The sequence below is a fragment of the Leptopilina boulardi genome, unplaced genomic scaffold (genome assembly GCF_019393585.1).
Source record: "Leptopilina boulardi isolate dan_hultmark-lab unplaced genomic scaffold, ZJU_Lbou_2.1 LbouV2_51, whole genome shotgun sequence".
Taxonomy (NCBI): domain Eukaryota; kingdom Metazoa; phylum Arthropoda; class Insecta; order Hymenoptera; family Figitidae; genus Leptopilina; species Leptopilina boulardi.
Genome location: NW_026137996.1, coordinates 948,667 through 964,493, shown reverse-complemented (window position 1 = coordinate 964,493; position 15,827 = coordinate 948,667). Strand labels below are relative to the sequence as shown.

Genomic DNA, 15,827 nt, shown 5'->3' with positions numbered 1-15,827 from the left:
AAATGTTTGCGTAGCTTAAGTGTTACGAAAAAATAAATCGAAAGTTTTAAATAGGCAAAATATTTCTTTTGAAAAGAAAAAAAAATTGTATGAATATTGTAAATACAATATAACAAAAAATGTTGACACAAGAGAGAGAGAGAGAGGGGGGGGGGGGTAAATAACTGTAGCTTGAAGCAAAAATCTTATTCATTGGAATTTTTTAATCTGTTAAAAAAAACAATATGAAAAATATAATTTAGAATTAATGTACTTTACGGACGTTATTGTCATATTATATATATATATTATTGAAAAAAACAAACAATACCCTAAAAACTGGAATTACGTAAATACGTAATAAACAAACGAACAAGAAATTTAAAAAAAAATACCTATGTAATTTTAAAAAGCAAAATTGACTGGCGTACATACACTGAAAAAATGTGATGTCTATATTTAATTTTCAACTGAAATTTTTTTCAATAATAATCAATTAATATTTTAACATTCTTAGACTTTTTTCTTTTATTTATTTTATATTTAATGAAAATAGAAGTCAAATTTTTTAGGAGTTGTTAAAAAAAAGAATTGTGAAGCACCAGTTTTTTCAGTGTAATAAGTACGAATTTATGTATGTAATTATAAATTATAAATACTTATGATAATTATCAAATTACTGATATGTATCATAGATTTGATGTTTATATTATAGAAATAAAAAAAAAAGGAATGGCTGTGTTTCAGTCCATCTGTCTTTTTCGAAAGACAGACTCAAATCTGTAAGGAAAAATCACACGGAATAAAGAATAATATTATATTTAATATATCGTTTTTTTTTTACCCTTATTTCATAAAAACAAAAGTCATCTGAGAATTAAAATTAAGTTTTAAAAAATTAATTTTCTAATTTGTAAAATTAATTCTCGTCTTTGCGCGCAAAAGCAGCTAGTTTACTAGAAGTGGATTTTTTTGCTTCACTTACGGGCATTGTTTCATCGGTTTCACTTAATTTTCTTTTTTTCGTCTCCTCATTATCGTCTTTCGTTGAATCCACATCATCCGGCATATTTCGATATTTTTCTAAACATTTTGCTGTTAATTCTGTTGCATTCATACCAGGAAATTCTTCCTCTAATTTCTTTTTATTTCTAACGTACCATTTCACATAACTCTCTTTTTTTGTTGGAAGTTTCTCTTTTGTTTTTATTGATGGCTTTTTTATTTTCTGTAATATTGGCGATGTTATTGGTAATTTTTTTGGCTCATCACGTGTATCAAGCGCTAATAAACCAGTTACTTCTGGTGGTTTTTTTGTTTTTTTAAATGGATTTCTTTTCATCATTCCTTGACTATAAGTTAATGGACGAATTTCAATTTCGGGTTTTTTCATAAGAACTGGTAATATTGGTTCTTCTTCTTCTTCTTCTTCAACAACAATTTCATTTGTCATTTTATCATTTTCAGCCTTTTCAAGCTCTTGTTTTGCTTGCTCTTGAATTTTATTATCACCTATTGATTCTAATTTATTGGCGAGAGCCATTTTACCATTACGTGCCGCGTACTTGATGGCCAAATCTATTACTTTTGGTGAAGCAATTTGTTGACATAATTCAACAGCACGGAATTCCACTTTACTGCGACATGCGAGCTAATTAGGGGGAGAGGGATGAAAATAATTCCGTTAAATATTTTTTTTACATTTATAAATAAATTTAAACTAAAATTTTTGAAGATTTAAAAAAGTAAAAAAAATTCTTTTTACCGCAATAAGCATAAGAACAGCTTCGTTTTCTTCCTCGGGAAGACTTCCAATTTGCCATACTTTAGCTTCTTTCTCTGATTTTTCTGTGTCAGGTTCACATAATGGTATAATTATTGGTATTTCTTGAACAATTGGTCTTGGATTTGTTGGGGGATAATAACTTCCTTTACAAAGAATACATCTTATGATTCTTTCGGATTCACTAATTCCAGTTATGAAAAAATTATCCATTTTACCCTTTGGCTAAATAAAGGAATTAAAAAATAATTTTTTAATTATGCAGTGCTTAATATTTTTTTTTTTTTTTTGAAATCTTTACCTGTCTGTCTGTATCGCATGCCACCATCCACATTGAAGATTTTTTGTCGTACATTTTAACGACACCCTCGGTATCCATTATCGTTGGAGAATGAAGGTCAGACAAACCGAGCCACATTAATTTCGATGCTGGTGACAATGGTACTTCTAATTTTTGACTTCGTAAATTTTGTCCAATTATTTTAATCCACAGCATATTCATATGTTGATCGTCAGATGCACCTTATTTATTATTATTAATAATTAAAATATATAATACATAACAATTATTATTTGATTGAAAATAAAATTACCAATTCCCGTGTGATATGTTACTAAAAGATGATTATTGAAGCCATTCATAGCAACAATTGGTCCAGGAATTGCAATTATTTCGCGTTGTGTTCCTCCAATCATGAAAATTCGAAGATTTCTTCTATCGGTGCCAACGGCTACAAAAGTTGTACCAACTGCAACACATTGGGCTTCTTCGCCTTCTGGAAGATCGATGGACCATTCTTTGTTTCCTGAACCCCAACCTTTTTTTTTTTTAAATTAATATAAATAATTAATTTATTTTACTAGTTTGCATTTTTGAAATTAAAAAAGAAAAAATAATTCACCTTGTAATACAACGACAACGAGTTTACTTGATGTTTCTTCGCTGGAAGTGCAACACATAGCAAGTGCTTCAGTAGAAAGTGCTGCCATTGTATGATGCAAATAATTGCTAATTCGTATTGAATGATGAACTGATGTATCGTGAAATTGCACTTCTATACTTGATGATTCTTCACCATCTTCCACGGTATAACACATTACAATTCCTACGTCATTCCATACCTATAATTATAATAATTTTTATTTTATTCATTTAATTAATCAAAATTGAAAAATTTTTTTCTTTTGTAAATTAGAATACAATAAAAAACTAAAATAGTATAATAATACCATGTAACGTGAGAGTAAATGTTCCGGTGTTGAACTCGGTTGAAATGGTTCTTGTAAATTAATAACTGGCAATAATTTTTTAGTTTCTTCAGCAACTCTCTCGCTTAAAAGATCAGTGACACTTTTTTGATCTGGATCAAGATTAACTGATGATTTAATTTTATTCAATGATATCACATTTTCATTGTCCTCATCGTCATCATCGTCATTATAATCGTTGGCAAATTCTAAATTATTCTCATAGTCATTTCCATTTATTGCATCACTCGATGTCAAACTATTTAATTGATCTGTTCCAGCACTTAGCTACAAAATTTAATGTTTTAGTTAATTTTGGTATTTAATATTAAATTATTATTACTTACCACTTCAATGCAACCCAATTGACCCAATGCATCACAAAAGGCAATTTCCTTTGGTTTATCTGGATACCAACAAAATGAAGTGATTTTCGCATTTTGCTGATGATCAATGTATCCTAAAACACCTTTATTATCCAAATCCCATACAATTATTTCACCATAAAATGAACTAGCTGCTATACGTGTACCGCATTCGGAAAATTTACATATACTTATTTCCTGATAATTAAAATATAAATTTCAATTAAAAACATCGAAATATAAATTAAAATCTATTAATATTTCTATTAAAAATTTAAATATATTATTAAATTATAAATTAATAATCACGGTTTTAAGATCTGGACATTTGAGCCTGAAAGCCTCTTTCCAAGTTGATCGTTCAACGACAATGACATCTTTCCCATGGGGATATGCGAGAAAATCGCCATTATTACAATTAAATGAAGGTACACAATATATTTTTGCTGTTAAAAATGAATTACATTTTGGAACTACATTATTCCATGTGTGAACACTTCGTTTTTCTTTTATATTCCAAACTCGAATTGTTCCATCGGCACTTGAAGAGGCCTGAAATTAATTTTATTTTATATATATATATATTTTTTTTTTATTTAAAAATTGAGGAACATTTTTTTTTTTTACTCACTACGAACTCTTCTTTTGGATCTAAAGATAAACCTAATATTGGAGCATCGTGACCAGACAATACTGTCGTTTCCAAAGTATCTATATTTGTCACATGAATTTGCATATCGCTGAAAAAAAAAATTTATTTTTGTTAATATTTTACATTTAGAAAAATTATAATAATAAATTTCGTAATTAAGAAAATATAACAAGAAACATAATAAATAAAATATAAAAGAAAAACAAATTTTTCAATTTAAAAAAAAAAAGTACAAAATTTAAAATAAATAACATTAAATTTATTTTTTTTAAATTGTAATTTTCTTTCTCTCTTCATAACAATATGTTTTAATTTAAAAATATTAAATTTTTTGGCTAATTAAATAAAATTCAATAATTTACCATGCACCGGACGCAATGAGTTTACTATTTTTCGTTGTAGCTAAAGCTGAAATAGTTGCTCCAAATCTCGTAACGATTCCTTCTTTTTCAAGTTCTGGATAGCTAAGTATCTGAACTGTATTATTATCATTGCCAACATATATTTTACCATTCTAAAATAATTAAATTAATTATTATTGTTTATAAATAACTTGATTACATTGTCAATGGAAAATAATTTTTTTTTTTTTATCTTCACCTTTGAAATAACAGTTGTCGATTGTTCTGAAACACAATTTGTCGCAGGATCATCGTCCATTAAACTGAGCCAGGATCTAACATCTCCATCAGAACCACATGTAATAAGACCACCTCTGAAATTGTAAAAAAGAAAAAAAAATTCGTAAAAATTACATTAAAAAAAAAACATTGTTAATTAATTTTTTTAATAATTAGTAATAATAATCAAATTATTAAAATGTATAATTACTTAAAAATTATGTAAATATTACAAATTATTTACCTAAAATAAATTATAATTAATTAAATTATATTAATTAAAAATATCCAAATTTAAAGACCCATAAAGCTAACCAACAAATATTAACTTACTTTTCTCCGGAAAAATAACAGACGTCGGTGTGGCCTTCTGGATGCGCATATCGCATAGGCTTTTTATTTAACGACATTTTCTTCAAAATAATACTAAATTATCTATAAAAAATAATTATTTACATAAATATTTAACGAAAAATTATGAGTATAAACACATCACATGCAGGAATTAAAATGACATTTTGGCGGGTAAACAACCAGGGTTTTGTAACTCGACACACTTTTCATGTAAACGAACCTTTATGTTCGTTGTATTTTGGCATTATTTTCCCAACCTTGCTGTCAACAATAAACGTCGTGTTATTATAATTTATAATTGAAAAAGTGATTATAAAAATTATTATAAATATGTTACAGGTGACTTTTTTTAATAATAAGCCAATTTACAAATAATGTTTTCTTATATCTAATGTATTTAGGAATATTTACAGAAGTGTCAACCGCTTTAGACTGAACATAACCTATAGACAAATTTGGTGCGGTATAATATTTAAAAAAACAACCACCTTATACCAAAAAAAATGTATTCTATTTGTAAAAATACACATCCTGCAACCGGCGTTGAACATGCAATAACGTGCTATTTTTTTAATCGCTCGGAAAAATGTTTGGTTGTCGCCGGAGCGAATATTATACGAGTTTTCCGACTAATTCCCGATGTCGACAGTACAAAAAGAGAAAAATACACAGGTACTTTTTGTATTTTTTTTAAATTAAATCATTTATTAACAATATTTTATAATTTATTTACTAAAAGGGTTTCCTATTACAAATATTATAACTGTTCATTAATTTTAGAATCACGTCCACCAAAAATGAAACTAGAATGTCTGGGACAATTTACACTACATGGAAATGTAATGTCTATACAATCAGTTCGTCTAATGGGATCTCCAAGAGATTCACTACTTTTAGGTTTTCGCGATGCTAAACTATCAGTTGTTGAATATGATTTAGAAACACATGATCTACGATCTGTATCTTTACATTATTTTGAAGAAGAAGAAATGCAGGTAACAATATTATAGATACTTATAATAATAATAATAATTTATTAATTTTTATTCGTAATGAAAAAATTATTTATTCAGGATGGATGGACAAATCATCATCATGTTCCAATAGTGAGAGTTGATCCCGAAGGTAGATGTGCTGTTATGTTAATTTATGGACGAAAATTAGTTGTTTTACCATTTCGTAAAGATCCAACATTAGACGATGCCGAAGCTGAAATTACAAGATCTAGCAAGGCGCCTATTTTATCGTCTTACATGATTATTTTAAAGAATTTAGAAGAGAAAATGGATAATATCATTGATCTTCAATTTTTGTATGGATATTATGAACCAACTTTATTAATTTTATATGAACCAGTTCGAACATTTTCTGGGTTAGTTGACAAAAAAAAAAATTTGGTTATTCAATTAATTAAATAATTATTTTTATTAATATTGACAATTTATTCAGGCGTATTGCAGTGAGACAAGATACTTGTGCAATGGTAGCGATATCATTGAATATTCAACAGAAAGTTCATCCAATTATTTGGTCAGTGTCAAATTTGCCATTTGATTGTTGTCAAGCAGTGCCAGTGAAAAAACCACTTGGCGGAACATTAATAATGGCTGTAAATTCTTTAATTTATTTAAATCAAAGTATACCGCCTTATGGAATATCATTGAATAGTTTAGCTGATACGAGTACAAATTTTCCTCTCAGTAAGTGATTTATTTAGATTTTCAATTATTTCCGTTATAATTTATTTTTACAATTTTTGTATTACGTATTTTAATTGATTATTATTTTTTTCAAAGAACCTCAAGAAGGAGTGAAAATAAGTTTAGAAGGAGCGCAAGTTGCTTTTATATCGTCTGATCGATTAGTAATGTCTTTGAAAAGTGGAGAATTATATGTTTTGTCACTTTTTGCTGATAGTATGCGATCTGTGAGGGGTTTTCATTTTGATAAAGCAGCCGCTAGTGTTTTAACTTCATGTGTAAGTATATTTTTTTTAGTAAAATTAAAAAAATTTATGTAAATTAATAATTACTATAATTATTTTTAATAATAATAGGTTTGTCTATGTGAAGAAAACTATCTGTTTCTTGGTTCTCGACTTGGAAATTCATTGCTATTGAAATTCACAGAAAAGGAAAATGAAAATACATCAAATAATCGTAATTCGGATTTATTTTTTGCGGATAATACTGGAGAAACACCGGCAAAAAAAGTGAAGCAAGATTTTTTGGGCGATTGGATGGCTTCCGATGTTTTGGATATTAAAGATCCGGAAGAATTAGAAGTCTATGGAAATGAGACGCAAACGTCTATTCAAATTACTTCCTACAGTTTTGAAGTTGGTTGATTTTAATTAATTTTTTAAATTGAAAATTTTTTTATATTAAATATTTCATTTTTTGATAGGTTTGTGACAGTTTATTAAATATTGGACCATGTGGGAATATTTCAATGGGAGAGCCAGCATTTTTATCGGAAGAATTTTCTCACACTCAAGAACCGGATGTTGAATTGGTTACAACTTCAGGTTATGGGAAAAATGGTGCACTTTGTGTTTTACAAAGATCTATTCGTCCTCAGGTATTTTTTGATGAATTCATTTATTATTACTAATTTTAATAGGTTAATAAATTTTTGCAAAATTTTATGGATTTATTGTATAATATTAAACGCGTGAAAATAAAATTTCAGGTTGTCACTACATTTGAACTTCCGGGTTGTGAAGACATGTGGACTGTAATTGGTCCGGTAAATGACGAACTTGATAAATCAGAAACAGACGGAGTACATGCGTTTTTAATTTTGAGTCACGAAGATTCGACAATGGTAACATTAAAAATTTTTTATTTATATTATATTCTATTTTATTACGTATTTATTCAGTATTTTATTTATTTTATTTATTTGATAGATTCTTCGAACCGGACAGGAAATTAATGAGGTTGATCAAAGTGGATTTAGTACACAAGGAACAACTGTTTTTGCTGGTAATTTAGGAGGAAACAAATATATAATTCAAGTTACACAAAATGGTGTACGTTTAATGATTGGTACCGAACAGGTAAGAAACAAAATAACATTTAATTCTTATATTTAAAAAAATTTATATATTAAAAAATATTCTCTGTAAATAGATTCAACATATGCCAATGGATTTTGGTTGTCCCATTGTATACGCAAGTTGTGCAGATCCATATGTTGTTTTGCTTACTGAAGATGGACAAGTAATTTTATTAACACTTAAGGAACAACTTACAAGAGGATCAGCACGATTACACGCTCAATCTGCGGATTTATTATACGTAAGAGAAATATTATTTTCAATTTCATTATTTCTTTTGAAATTTAATTTATTTGATTTATATAATTTATAATCGTATTTTTTTTAATTTGAGAGTAAATTGAAGTTTTGTAAATATATTTTTTGTGAATATTTTTTTTTTCTTTTTTAGCGACCACAAATAGAAGCTATTTGTGCGTACAGAGATGTAAGTGGTCTTTTCACAACACAATTAGCTGAGGAAGTGGACGAAGAAGCGGCAGAAAAAGATAAACGTCCTGATGAACCAACAATGGTGGAAACAATTGATAACGAGGATGATTTACTTTATGGCGATGCTCCCGCTTTTCAAATGCCTATAATTTCACAACCTAAAGCCACTGATTCAACTACTAAGAAAAGTCCATGGTATTTCAATTAATTTTCAATAATTTAATGGCTATTTAATGGAATAAAATTAATTTTAATTTAAAATATTGTTTTAAATTCTGATTTAGGTGGCAGAAATTTCTTCAAGAAATCAAGCCCACATATTGGTTACTTGTTTATAGAGATAGTGGAACTTTGGAAATTTATTCACTTCCCGATTTACGTTTATCGTATTTGATAAAAAATTTTGGTTTTGGACAACAAGTTTTACACGATAGTATGGAATCGACGACTGTTACTCCAACGCATGTAAATGAAATTCCAAATCCGCAAATTCAGGTAAATTTTTGATAATTTTCAATAGAAAAATAAAAATATTTTAAATAATTAAAATAATTTAAAAATTTTTTCGTTTAATAGGTTCGTGAGATTTTAATGGTCGCTTTAGGTCATCATGGAAATAGACCAATGCTTCTACTTAGATTAGATAATGAATTGCAAATCTATCAAGTTTATAAGTATCCTAAAGGTTATTTAAAATTGAGATTGAAAAAATTGGATCATGGCATTATACCAGGAAGTTTAAGGTGATTTAAAATTAAAATTCTAATTTTTTACAATTATAAAAATTGAAATATTTTTCTCATATTTATTTTGTTTTATAACTAGGCCAAAATTTAAGGAGGAAGATACAATGCAAGATGATAGACGTATTTCCGTTATGCGCTATTTCAGTAATATTGCTGGTTACAATGGAGTTTTTATCAGCGGTGATTATCCTCATTGGATATTTTTAACAGGACGCGGTGAATTGCGTGCTCATCCAATGACAATTGACGGACCAATTAAATCGTTTGCTCCATTTAATAATGTTAATTGTCCACAAGGATTTTTGTATTTCAATAGAAAGGTAAATTATTTTTTTTTATTTGTGAAATTGTATTTTCAAGAAAAGAGAAGAATAAAACGAATTTAAAAATATTTTAATTTCCTTTTTTTTCTGTTTAGGAGGAATTGCGTATTTGCGTTTTACCAACTCATCTCTCGTATGATGCTCCATGGCCTGTGAGAAAAGTACCTTTACGATGTACACCACATTTTGTCACTTATCATCTTGAGAGTAAAACTTATTGTGTAATAACAAGCACTGGTGAACCTTTAAAAAGTTATTATCGATTTAATGGTGAAGACAAGGTGAGAAGTTTTCTTTTTTTAAAAAAAAAAGAAAATAAAAAAAATTAATAATAATTATTAATTTTTGTGTAGGAATTCACAGAGGAGGAACGTTCCGATCGATTTCCATTTCCAATTCAAGAACAATTTTGTATTGTACTATTTTCGCCAGTATCGTGGGAAACAATTCCAAATACAAAAATCGAATTGGATCAATGGGAACATGTGACTTGTTTAAAAAATGTGTCTTTAGCTTACGAGGGAACAAGATCTGGTCTTAAAGGTTATATTGTACTTGGAACAAATTATAATTATGGTGAAGATATTACCAGCAGAGGACGAGTAAATAATTTTTTCTATATATTTTAAAAGAATCTTTAATTTTTCAAAATGAAAAAATTTATTATACTTATAGCAAAATTAAAATACTATAACAATAAAAAATTGTTAAAATTAAAAATATGAAATTAAATTAAAAGTAATTTGAAAAAAAATTTTGAATTTAATTCGTTTATTAAATTAAATTTGCAGATACTTATTTTCGACATCATTGAAGTTGTTCCGGAACCAGGTCAACCATTGACGAAAAATCGATTTAAGCAAATTTATGCAAAAGAACAAAAAGGACCGATTACGGCTATTACTCAAGTGTCAGGATTTTTAGTGTCTGCTGTCGGACAAAAGGTAAAATATTCGTAAATAAATATTTGAATTAGTTTTTAAATTAGATCATAAATTATAAAATACATTTACAATTTTTATTAATAATTTGTATTTTTTTGGATAAATAATATTTTCTATTTTTAGATTTATATTTGGCAATTAAAAGACAATGATCTCGTGGGCGTTGCATTTATAGATACACAGATTTACATTCATCAAATGTTGAGTATTAAGAGTTTAATTTTGATAGCTGATGTATATAAATCAATAAGTCTGTTGAGATTTCAAGAAGAGTATCGAACTCTTTCACTCGTGAGCCGAGTAAGTAAATAAACAATATTTAAAATATAATTTCTTTTTTTTTTTAGATTAATTTTGCAAAAATACTTATTTTTCTTTTATTTAGGATTTTCGTCCTGCGGAAGTTTTCACGATAGAATATTTAATTGATAACAATAATTTGGGTTTTCTTGTGGCCGATGGTGAAAGCAATTTTGCACTATTCATGTACCAGCCAGAATCGAGGGAAAGTTTAGGTGGACAGAAATTAATTCGAAAAGCAGATTTTCACTTAGGTCAAAAAGTGAATTCATTTTTCCGAATTAAATGTAAAACTGTCGATCCGGCTAATAATAGAAAACAAATTGCTGGTGCTGATAAAAGACATATTACTATGTATGGTAAGTTATGAAAAAATCAAATTGTTACAAGTTATAATTTTTCTGATATTAAATTAATTAATTGACAATAATATAATAAATAAAAAGAATATTTGTTTAATTATTTATTGTAATTGTTATTGCAGCTACTTTAGATGGAGGCCTTGGTTATATTCTTCCAGTTCCTGAGAAAACATACAGAAGATTGCTTATGTTACAAAATGTGTTACTGCAACACATTTGTCACATTGCAGGTTTAAATCCAAAATCCTATCGGTAAGTTTTTTTTTTACCATATTTTTTATTCTATTTTACAAAAAAAAAAAAGGAAAATTAATTTTTCATATTTCTTCGTAGAACTTACAAAAGTTTTGTACGGCTTCAAGGAAATCCAGCGAGAGGTGTAATTGACGGCGATCTAATTTGGAAATATCTTAATTTACCGTTTAATGAAAAATCAGAGGTAGCGAAAAAAATAGGAACACGAATTCCAGAAATTATAGAAGACATAGAAGAAATTAATCGATTGACAGCACATTTTTGATTTGTTTCACATTTTCCACAGAGAATACAAGTAATGAACAAAAGTGCCTTTATTCTGATTGCAAATTCTAATTATTATTATTATTATTAATTAGTTGTATCAAATTTTTTTCTATATAATATAATGTATATAGAAATAGTTGTTTTATTTTCGAGAAAATTAAATTTAAGACGAAAGGCACCTATATTCATTACTATGTTGATAATGAAAAAAAAAACACTGTTTCGCGAACCAGTCATTTATTTTTGTGTAATATTTTTTACATTATTTGTATATTTAAAAAAAAAAAGAGTATGAATGGAATGGAAAAATTGAGAATAATGTGATGTAAATGTATTAATAGATCATTAAATAAGAAAACTTTTTAAAAATCAATATAAAGTTAATTATTTTTTCACTAAAGTTAGATGATTCATTTTTAACAAAAAAATTTTAATATCTTTACTATTAGGATAGTTTTTGGAAAAAATGTGTAAACATTATGTAAGTATATTTTTAATTTTGATTTTCTATAACATTTTTATTTATTTTTTTTCTTTATTACAGAAGAAAATTTAATAATTTTTATTATTTGCTGCAAAATGAGACCCTCGATTCAAAAACAATTGTCAATAGAAAGTACAACATTAAATCGTAAAAATTTTTTTGCAAACAGAACTTCGAAAGATAATTATCATCCAGGGCAATGTAAGTTGAAATGTAAATATACAAATTGTAAAATTAATTTTTATTATTAAAAAAATATATATGAATTATTCAATGCAAAAATATATATCCTTTTTCTCGTCGTTTTCTTCTAGTGATATTGATTAAACAAGTGAATTACGAATTACATTTGAGAAACAATATTGTAATATTACTACTTGAATTATTTGAAATTTAATTATATTTAAAATCAAAATTTAGTATAAAATTATAAACAATTTTCTATTTATTTAAAAAAAAGTAAATATTATTAAAATTAATTAAATCCTTGTTAGAATGATTTTTATTTATAAAATATTAAATAATTAAATAATTCTCAATTTTAAGTTAATTAAATTTCAATTTTTAAATTGCAGTGACATTAGAACCAACTTTATTGGAGAAAAGATTAATTGAAGCATTCGACGTTTTTGATAATGCAAGAAGTCATGAAGTTGATGTTAGAGATTTGGGAACTATCATAAGATCATTAGGTAAACATTTTTTTTTTTCTCTTATTGAAATTTATAATTTGCAATAAATTAAAAATTTTTTTTTACAGGATGTGTAATAACAGAAGCGGAACTACAGGAAATACAAGTTGAAGTTGAAGATGTAGAAAATAATTGTGTACCACAAGAACGATTTGTTGAGTACATGTGCAAATCAATAAGCGAGCGAAAGTAAATTTTTTTTAAAGAAATAAATTATTGAAAATAATTTGATTGAAATTAAAGAATTCTTTTGTTTTCGTATAAATATTTTAGATTTAGACCAGCGGATCCTGAAGACTTGTTGAAGGCCTTTAAATTATTGGATGTGGAGGATCGTGGTCATATTATGAGAAAAGATTTGGAAAAAGCTTTAATGGAAGTTGGCGAACCATTTTCCAAAGAAGAAATTAATGAAATGATGGCAATTGCCTGTGATCCTGAAACTGGTCGAATTAATTATGAACATTACATTAATTTATTAATAGTAAGTAAATTTTATGTTTGAATTTTTTAAGTTTCTAAACATTTTTTTTTCTTATATTTAGAATAAAAATCCCGATGTATATTCTATTTATGAAAAAGAACAAGAATTATTATTAGCAAACGTGCCAAAAAAACGAGCACTTGACAGCATGTTATTGAAAGAATGATAATATAATTGCATGATAAAAAAAAAATGTCACATGTAATTTATCATATCAAACATTTAATATACTAAACTTTTTTTTAATACTTAACATAAATCATTATAAAAAATTATCTTCTTTTACATTTTTTTATAAAAAATAATTGTTTTTTTTAGTCTTGTCAAATAGTAGTAAAAATAATATTTTATTATTATATTAAAGAAATAATAATAAAATATTATTATTAATAATTCGTTAATTGTATTTTACAATTTTGAAAATACTGGTGGATCATCTTTTGTTGCCTGGGCCACAACTGCGTTTATGAAGTCTTCACTTTGTAGCATTGCTTGATTGCGCTCTCTCTGAAATATTTAATTATTTATTGAAATAATAAATTTTCAATTTGATACTTTTTCCAAAAGCTTTACAATTATTTACATTTTCTAGGTTGATTAATCAGCAAAATATGCAGACTCATTGTTTAACTTTCTGGTAAGTCAGATAATTATTTATCATTAAATTTAATTTTTTGTCACGTAATTATTAAATCAATTTTTAATTAGTAAGTTTGAGACAAAAAATATACTAACAATGTGATCCAATCCTTCGTCAACGGTATGATCTCTTGAATAATTTAAACTGATTTTAGTTGTTTGTACAGCCACAGGACTTTTACTTGCAATTTCTTCAGCTAATGATAGAGCTTCATTAAACAATCTGGAAAGTTTTTTTTTTTAATTTGAATTTTATTAAAACTAATTTAATAATAGTTTTCATTGAAAAAAAATTTATATTTGAAATTGAAAATTTAATTGCAATAACATTTACGCTAAATTGTAAAAGAAACAATTAATTTACTTTTCTTCATTGTCGAAAACTCGATTTACAAAACCACATTGAAGTGCTTCGTTTGCCGGCAATTTTCGTCCTGTTAACGCTAATTCACGAACCAAACTATTAGATCCTATAATTTTTGGCAGTCGTTGTAATGTTCCAACATCTGCGGCCATACCAATGTCAATTTCTTTTATTTGAAACCATGCATTTGATGAACAATATCTTATGTCAGTTGCAGAAAGCATATCAACTGCTGCACCAACACATGCACCGTGAGCTGCTCCAATTACTGGTTTTGGACACTAGAATTACAAAAATAAATCTCATTTAATTTTTACTCTGTTTTAATAATCAGCTTAACTTTTAACTATATAACATAAATAGCAATAAATAATATATGAAATAAATTACTGAATATTTAAATTTAAAAAAAAATTTAACAACCTTTTCAATAGAAGTGCACGTATCTTGATAAGTTTTAATTTTCTTATTCATAAATTTACATTTTCTTGCAATATCATCATGTTCTGCTAATCCCTGTCCAAAGCTCATTGCATCCTTTAAATCCAAACCTAAGAAAAATTAACAAAAAAAATTTATTAACTAAAAAATTAGATTTTTTAAAAATTCAATTTAAAAAAATAATAAATACCTGCGCAAAAATTTTTTCCAACGCCTGATAAAACAATAACACGACAATCTGCATTTTCTGCTAGTTCATTAAAGCATTCGGTAATTTCTCTACAATTTAATACATAATTAAGCCTTCTATTTTATTTTCTTTTTTTTTTTTTTACTAAAATGTTGATTTTTAAAATTTTTTACGTACATCCACATTTTATTGTTTAATGCATTCAAATTTTTTGGTCTATTCAGTTGTACATTAAACACAAATGGTTTTGTTTCTGTAACAAGAAGAGTTTCATATTGTTTCTTTCCGGATGCTGCACTTGATAAATTCATCATTTGGGAATCTGTAATTACAAATGAAAATTTTAGAATCTTTTTTTTTTTTTAAATAAACTTTTATTATTTCTTATTTATTTAAATGAAACAAGTATGGAAATTCAAAATTCTTATGTGAGAAATATAAATAAAAGAATAAAGTATTTAAAAAAGAAAAAAAAGAATCAAAAATTAAAAAAGAGAGAAAAGTTAAAAAAAAGAGTAAAATATTCAAATATAGTAAATTACATAAAATTAAATTAAATTTTAATTGAAAAAAAAGATACAAAACTGAAAAATCATACAAATCACTCGTCCTGGTCGCAATACTTGCAAAAGACGTGAATTCATAATAAAAAATAACTATTTATGTGAAAAATAATAAATATTGAACAAGTACTTAGTAAAGTTAAAATAAAATTTGTATCACTTGCTCCAAAAACAGACGTTTAAATACACTCCAGATTGAAAACAAATCAAAATTTATATTAAGATCAAAGTCCAGCATGAGCAAAGCAGATCTACACAGGGATAAAAAAAATCCTGAGT

The 15,827-nt window shown here is 26.4% G+C and overlaps 4 protein-coding genes across 12 annotated transcripts; 2 read left to right on the top strand and 2 right to left on the bottom strand.

Moving 5' to 3' along the window:
• Positions 1 to 782: 782 nt before the first annotated feature.
• Positions 783 to 5,165, bottom strand: LOC127289824 (WD repeat and HMG-box DNA-binding protein 1). Its single transcript, XM_051318020.1, has 12 exons — positions 4,981 to 5,165; positions 4,628 to 4,742; positions 4,390 to 4,541; positions 4,007 to 4,115; positions 3,685 to 3,927; positions 3,358 to 3,573; positions 2,993 to 3,298; positions 2,665 to 2,884; positions 2,356 to 2,580; positions 2,064 to 2,284; positions 1,745 to 1,987; positions 783 to 1,630 (listed from the first exon to the last, which is right to left on the bottom strand). The coding sequence occupies exons 1-12, from the start codon at positions 5,055 to 5,057 to the stop codon at positions 899 to 901; spliced, it is 2,859 nt and encodes a 952-aa protein (XP_051173977.1). The 5' UTR covers positions 5,058 to 5,165; the 3' UTR covers positions 783 to 898.
• Positions 5,166 to 5,237: 72 nt separating this feature from the next.
• On the top strand, positions 5,238 to 12,070 carry LOC127289818 (cleavage and polyadenylation specificity factor subunit 1). Of its 2 annotated transcripts, none has more exons than XM_051318003.1 (22): positions 5,238 to 5,340; positions 5,415 to 5,673; positions 5,782 to 5,996; positions 6,075 to 6,373; positions 6,451 to 6,701; positions 6,798 to 6,979; positions 7,058 to 7,339; positions 7,408 to 7,581; positions 7,693 to 7,827; positions 7,913 to 8,062; positions 8,136 to 8,303; positions 8,454 to 8,689; positions 8,779 to 8,989; positions 9,071 to 9,237; positions 9,320 to 9,560; positions 9,659 to 9,844; positions 9,917 to 10,165; positions 10,355 to 10,507; positions 10,631 to 10,807; positions 10,893 to 11,166; positions 11,292 to 11,421; positions 11,503 to 12,070. In XM_051318003.1, the coding sequence occupies exons 2-22, from the start codon at positions 5,505 to 5,507 to the stop codon at positions 11,687 to 11,689; spliced, it is 4,236 nt and encodes a 1,411-aa protein (XP_051173960.1). In that variant the 5' UTR covers positions 5,238 to 5,340; positions 5,415 to 5,504; the 3' UTR covers positions 11,690 to 12,070. The 2 variants fall into 2 exon arrangements, with proteins under 2 accessions (XP_051173960.1, XP_051173959.1); XM_051318002.1 differs by having other exon boundaries at positions 5,276 to 5,340; positions 5,403 to 5,673.
• On the top strand, positions 12,040 to 14,005 carry LOC127289822 (dynein regulatory complex protein 8-like). 5 transcript variants are annotated; one of them, XM_051318013.1, is made up of 6 exons: positions 12,040 to 12,172; positions 12,236 to 12,388; positions 12,751 to 12,867; positions 12,936 to 13,056; positions 13,141 to 13,351; positions 13,944 to 14,005. In XM_051318013.1, the coding sequence occupies exons 2-6, from the start codon at positions 12,271 to 12,273 to the stop codon at positions 13,950 to 13,952; spliced, it is 576 nt and encodes a 191-aa protein (XP_051173970.1). In that variant the 5' UTR covers positions 12,040 to 12,172; positions 12,236 to 12,270; the 3' UTR covers positions 13,953 to 14,005. The 5 variants fall into 5 exon arrangements, with proteins under 5 accessions (XP_051173970.1, XP_051173969.1, XP_051173967.1 ...); XM_051318012.1 differs by lacking the exon at positions 13,944 to 14,005 and adding an exon at positions 13,413 to 13,544 and having other exon boundaries at positions 12,236 to 12,376; XM_051318010.1 differs by lacking the exon at positions 13,944 to 14,005 and adding an exon at positions 13,413 to 13,544.
• Positions 13,554 to 15,818, bottom strand: LOC127289821 (delta(3,5)-Delta(2,4)-dienoyl-CoA isomerase, mitochondrial). Of its 4 annotated transcripts, XM_051318007.1 has the most exons (8): positions 15,584 to 15,789; positions 15,163 to 15,307; positions 14,986 to 15,074; positions 14,778 to 14,905; positions 14,355 to 14,635; positions 14,087 to 14,213; positions 13,746 to 13,858; positions 13,554 to 13,695 (listed from the first exon to the last, which is right to left on the bottom strand). In XM_051318007.1, exons 1-7 carry the CDS (start codon positions 15,627 to 15,629, stop codon positions 13,760 to 13,762), a joined length of 915 nt encoding a protein of 304 aa, XP_051173964.1. In that variant the 5' UTR covers positions 15,630 to 15,789; the 3' UTR covers positions 13,554 to 13,695; positions 13,746 to 13,759. The 4 variants fall into 4 exon arrangements, with proteins under 4 accessions (XP_051173964.1, XP_051173966.1, XP_051173965.1 ...); XM_051318009.1 differs by having other exon boundaries at positions 13,554 to 13,858; positions 15,713 to 15,818; XM_051318008.1 differs by having other exon boundaries at positions 13,554 to 13,858; positions 15,679 to 15,801.
• Positions 15,819 to 15,827: the final 9 nt, after the last annotated feature.

Bases quoted from the DNA above. Each gene is read 5' to 3' on its own strand.
- LOC127289824 (XM_051318020.1), bottom strand. From the start codon at position 5,057: ATGTCGTTAAATAAAAAGCCTATGCGATATGCGCATCCAGAAGGCCAC. The intron at 4,116-4,389 runs GTAAATTATTGA...TTTTTTTTTCAG, and splicing joins CTCATTGCGTCCGGTGCATG to CGATATGCAAATTCATGTGA. The intron at 3,928-4,006 runs GTGAGTAAAAAA...AATTAATTTCAG, and splicing joins ATCCAAAAGAAGAGTTCGTA to GCCTCTTCAAGTGCCGATGG.
- LOC127289818 (XM_051318003.1), top strand. From the start codon at position 5,505: ATGTATTCTATTTGTAAAAATACACATCCTGCAACCGGCGTTGAACAT. The intron at 5,997-6,074 runs GTAACAATATTA...TTATTTATTCAG, and splicing joins TTGAAGAAGAAGAAATGCAG to GATGGATGGACAAATCATCA. The intron at 7,582-7,692 runs GTATTTTTTGAT...ATAAAATTTCAG, and splicing joins AAAGATCTATTCGTCCTCAG to GTTGTCACTACATTTGAACT.
- LOC127289822 (XM_051318010.1), top strand. From the start codon at position 12,271: ATGAGACCCTCGATTCAAAAACAATTGTCAATAGAAAGTACAACATTA. The intron at 13,057-13,140 runs GTAAATTTTTTT...TAAATATTTTAG, and splicing joins AAATCAATAAGCGAGCGAAA to ATTTAGACCAGCGGATCCTG. The intron at 13,352-13,412 runs GTAAGTAAATTT...TCTTATATTTAG, and splicing joins ATTACATTAATTTATTAATA to AATAAAAATCCCGATGTATA.
- LOC127289821 (XM_051318007.1), bottom strand. From the start codon at position 15,629: ATGAATTCACGTCTTTTGCAAGTATTGCGACCAGGACGAGTGATTT. The intron at 15,308-15,583 runs GTATGATTTTTC...TTGTAATTACAG, and splicing joins GCGACCAGGACGAGTGATTT to ATTCCCAAATGATGAATTTA. The intron at 14,214-14,354 runs GTAAATTAATTG...AAAACTTTCCAG, and splicing joins GTTTTCGACAATGAAGAAAA to ATTGTTTAATGAAGCTCTAT.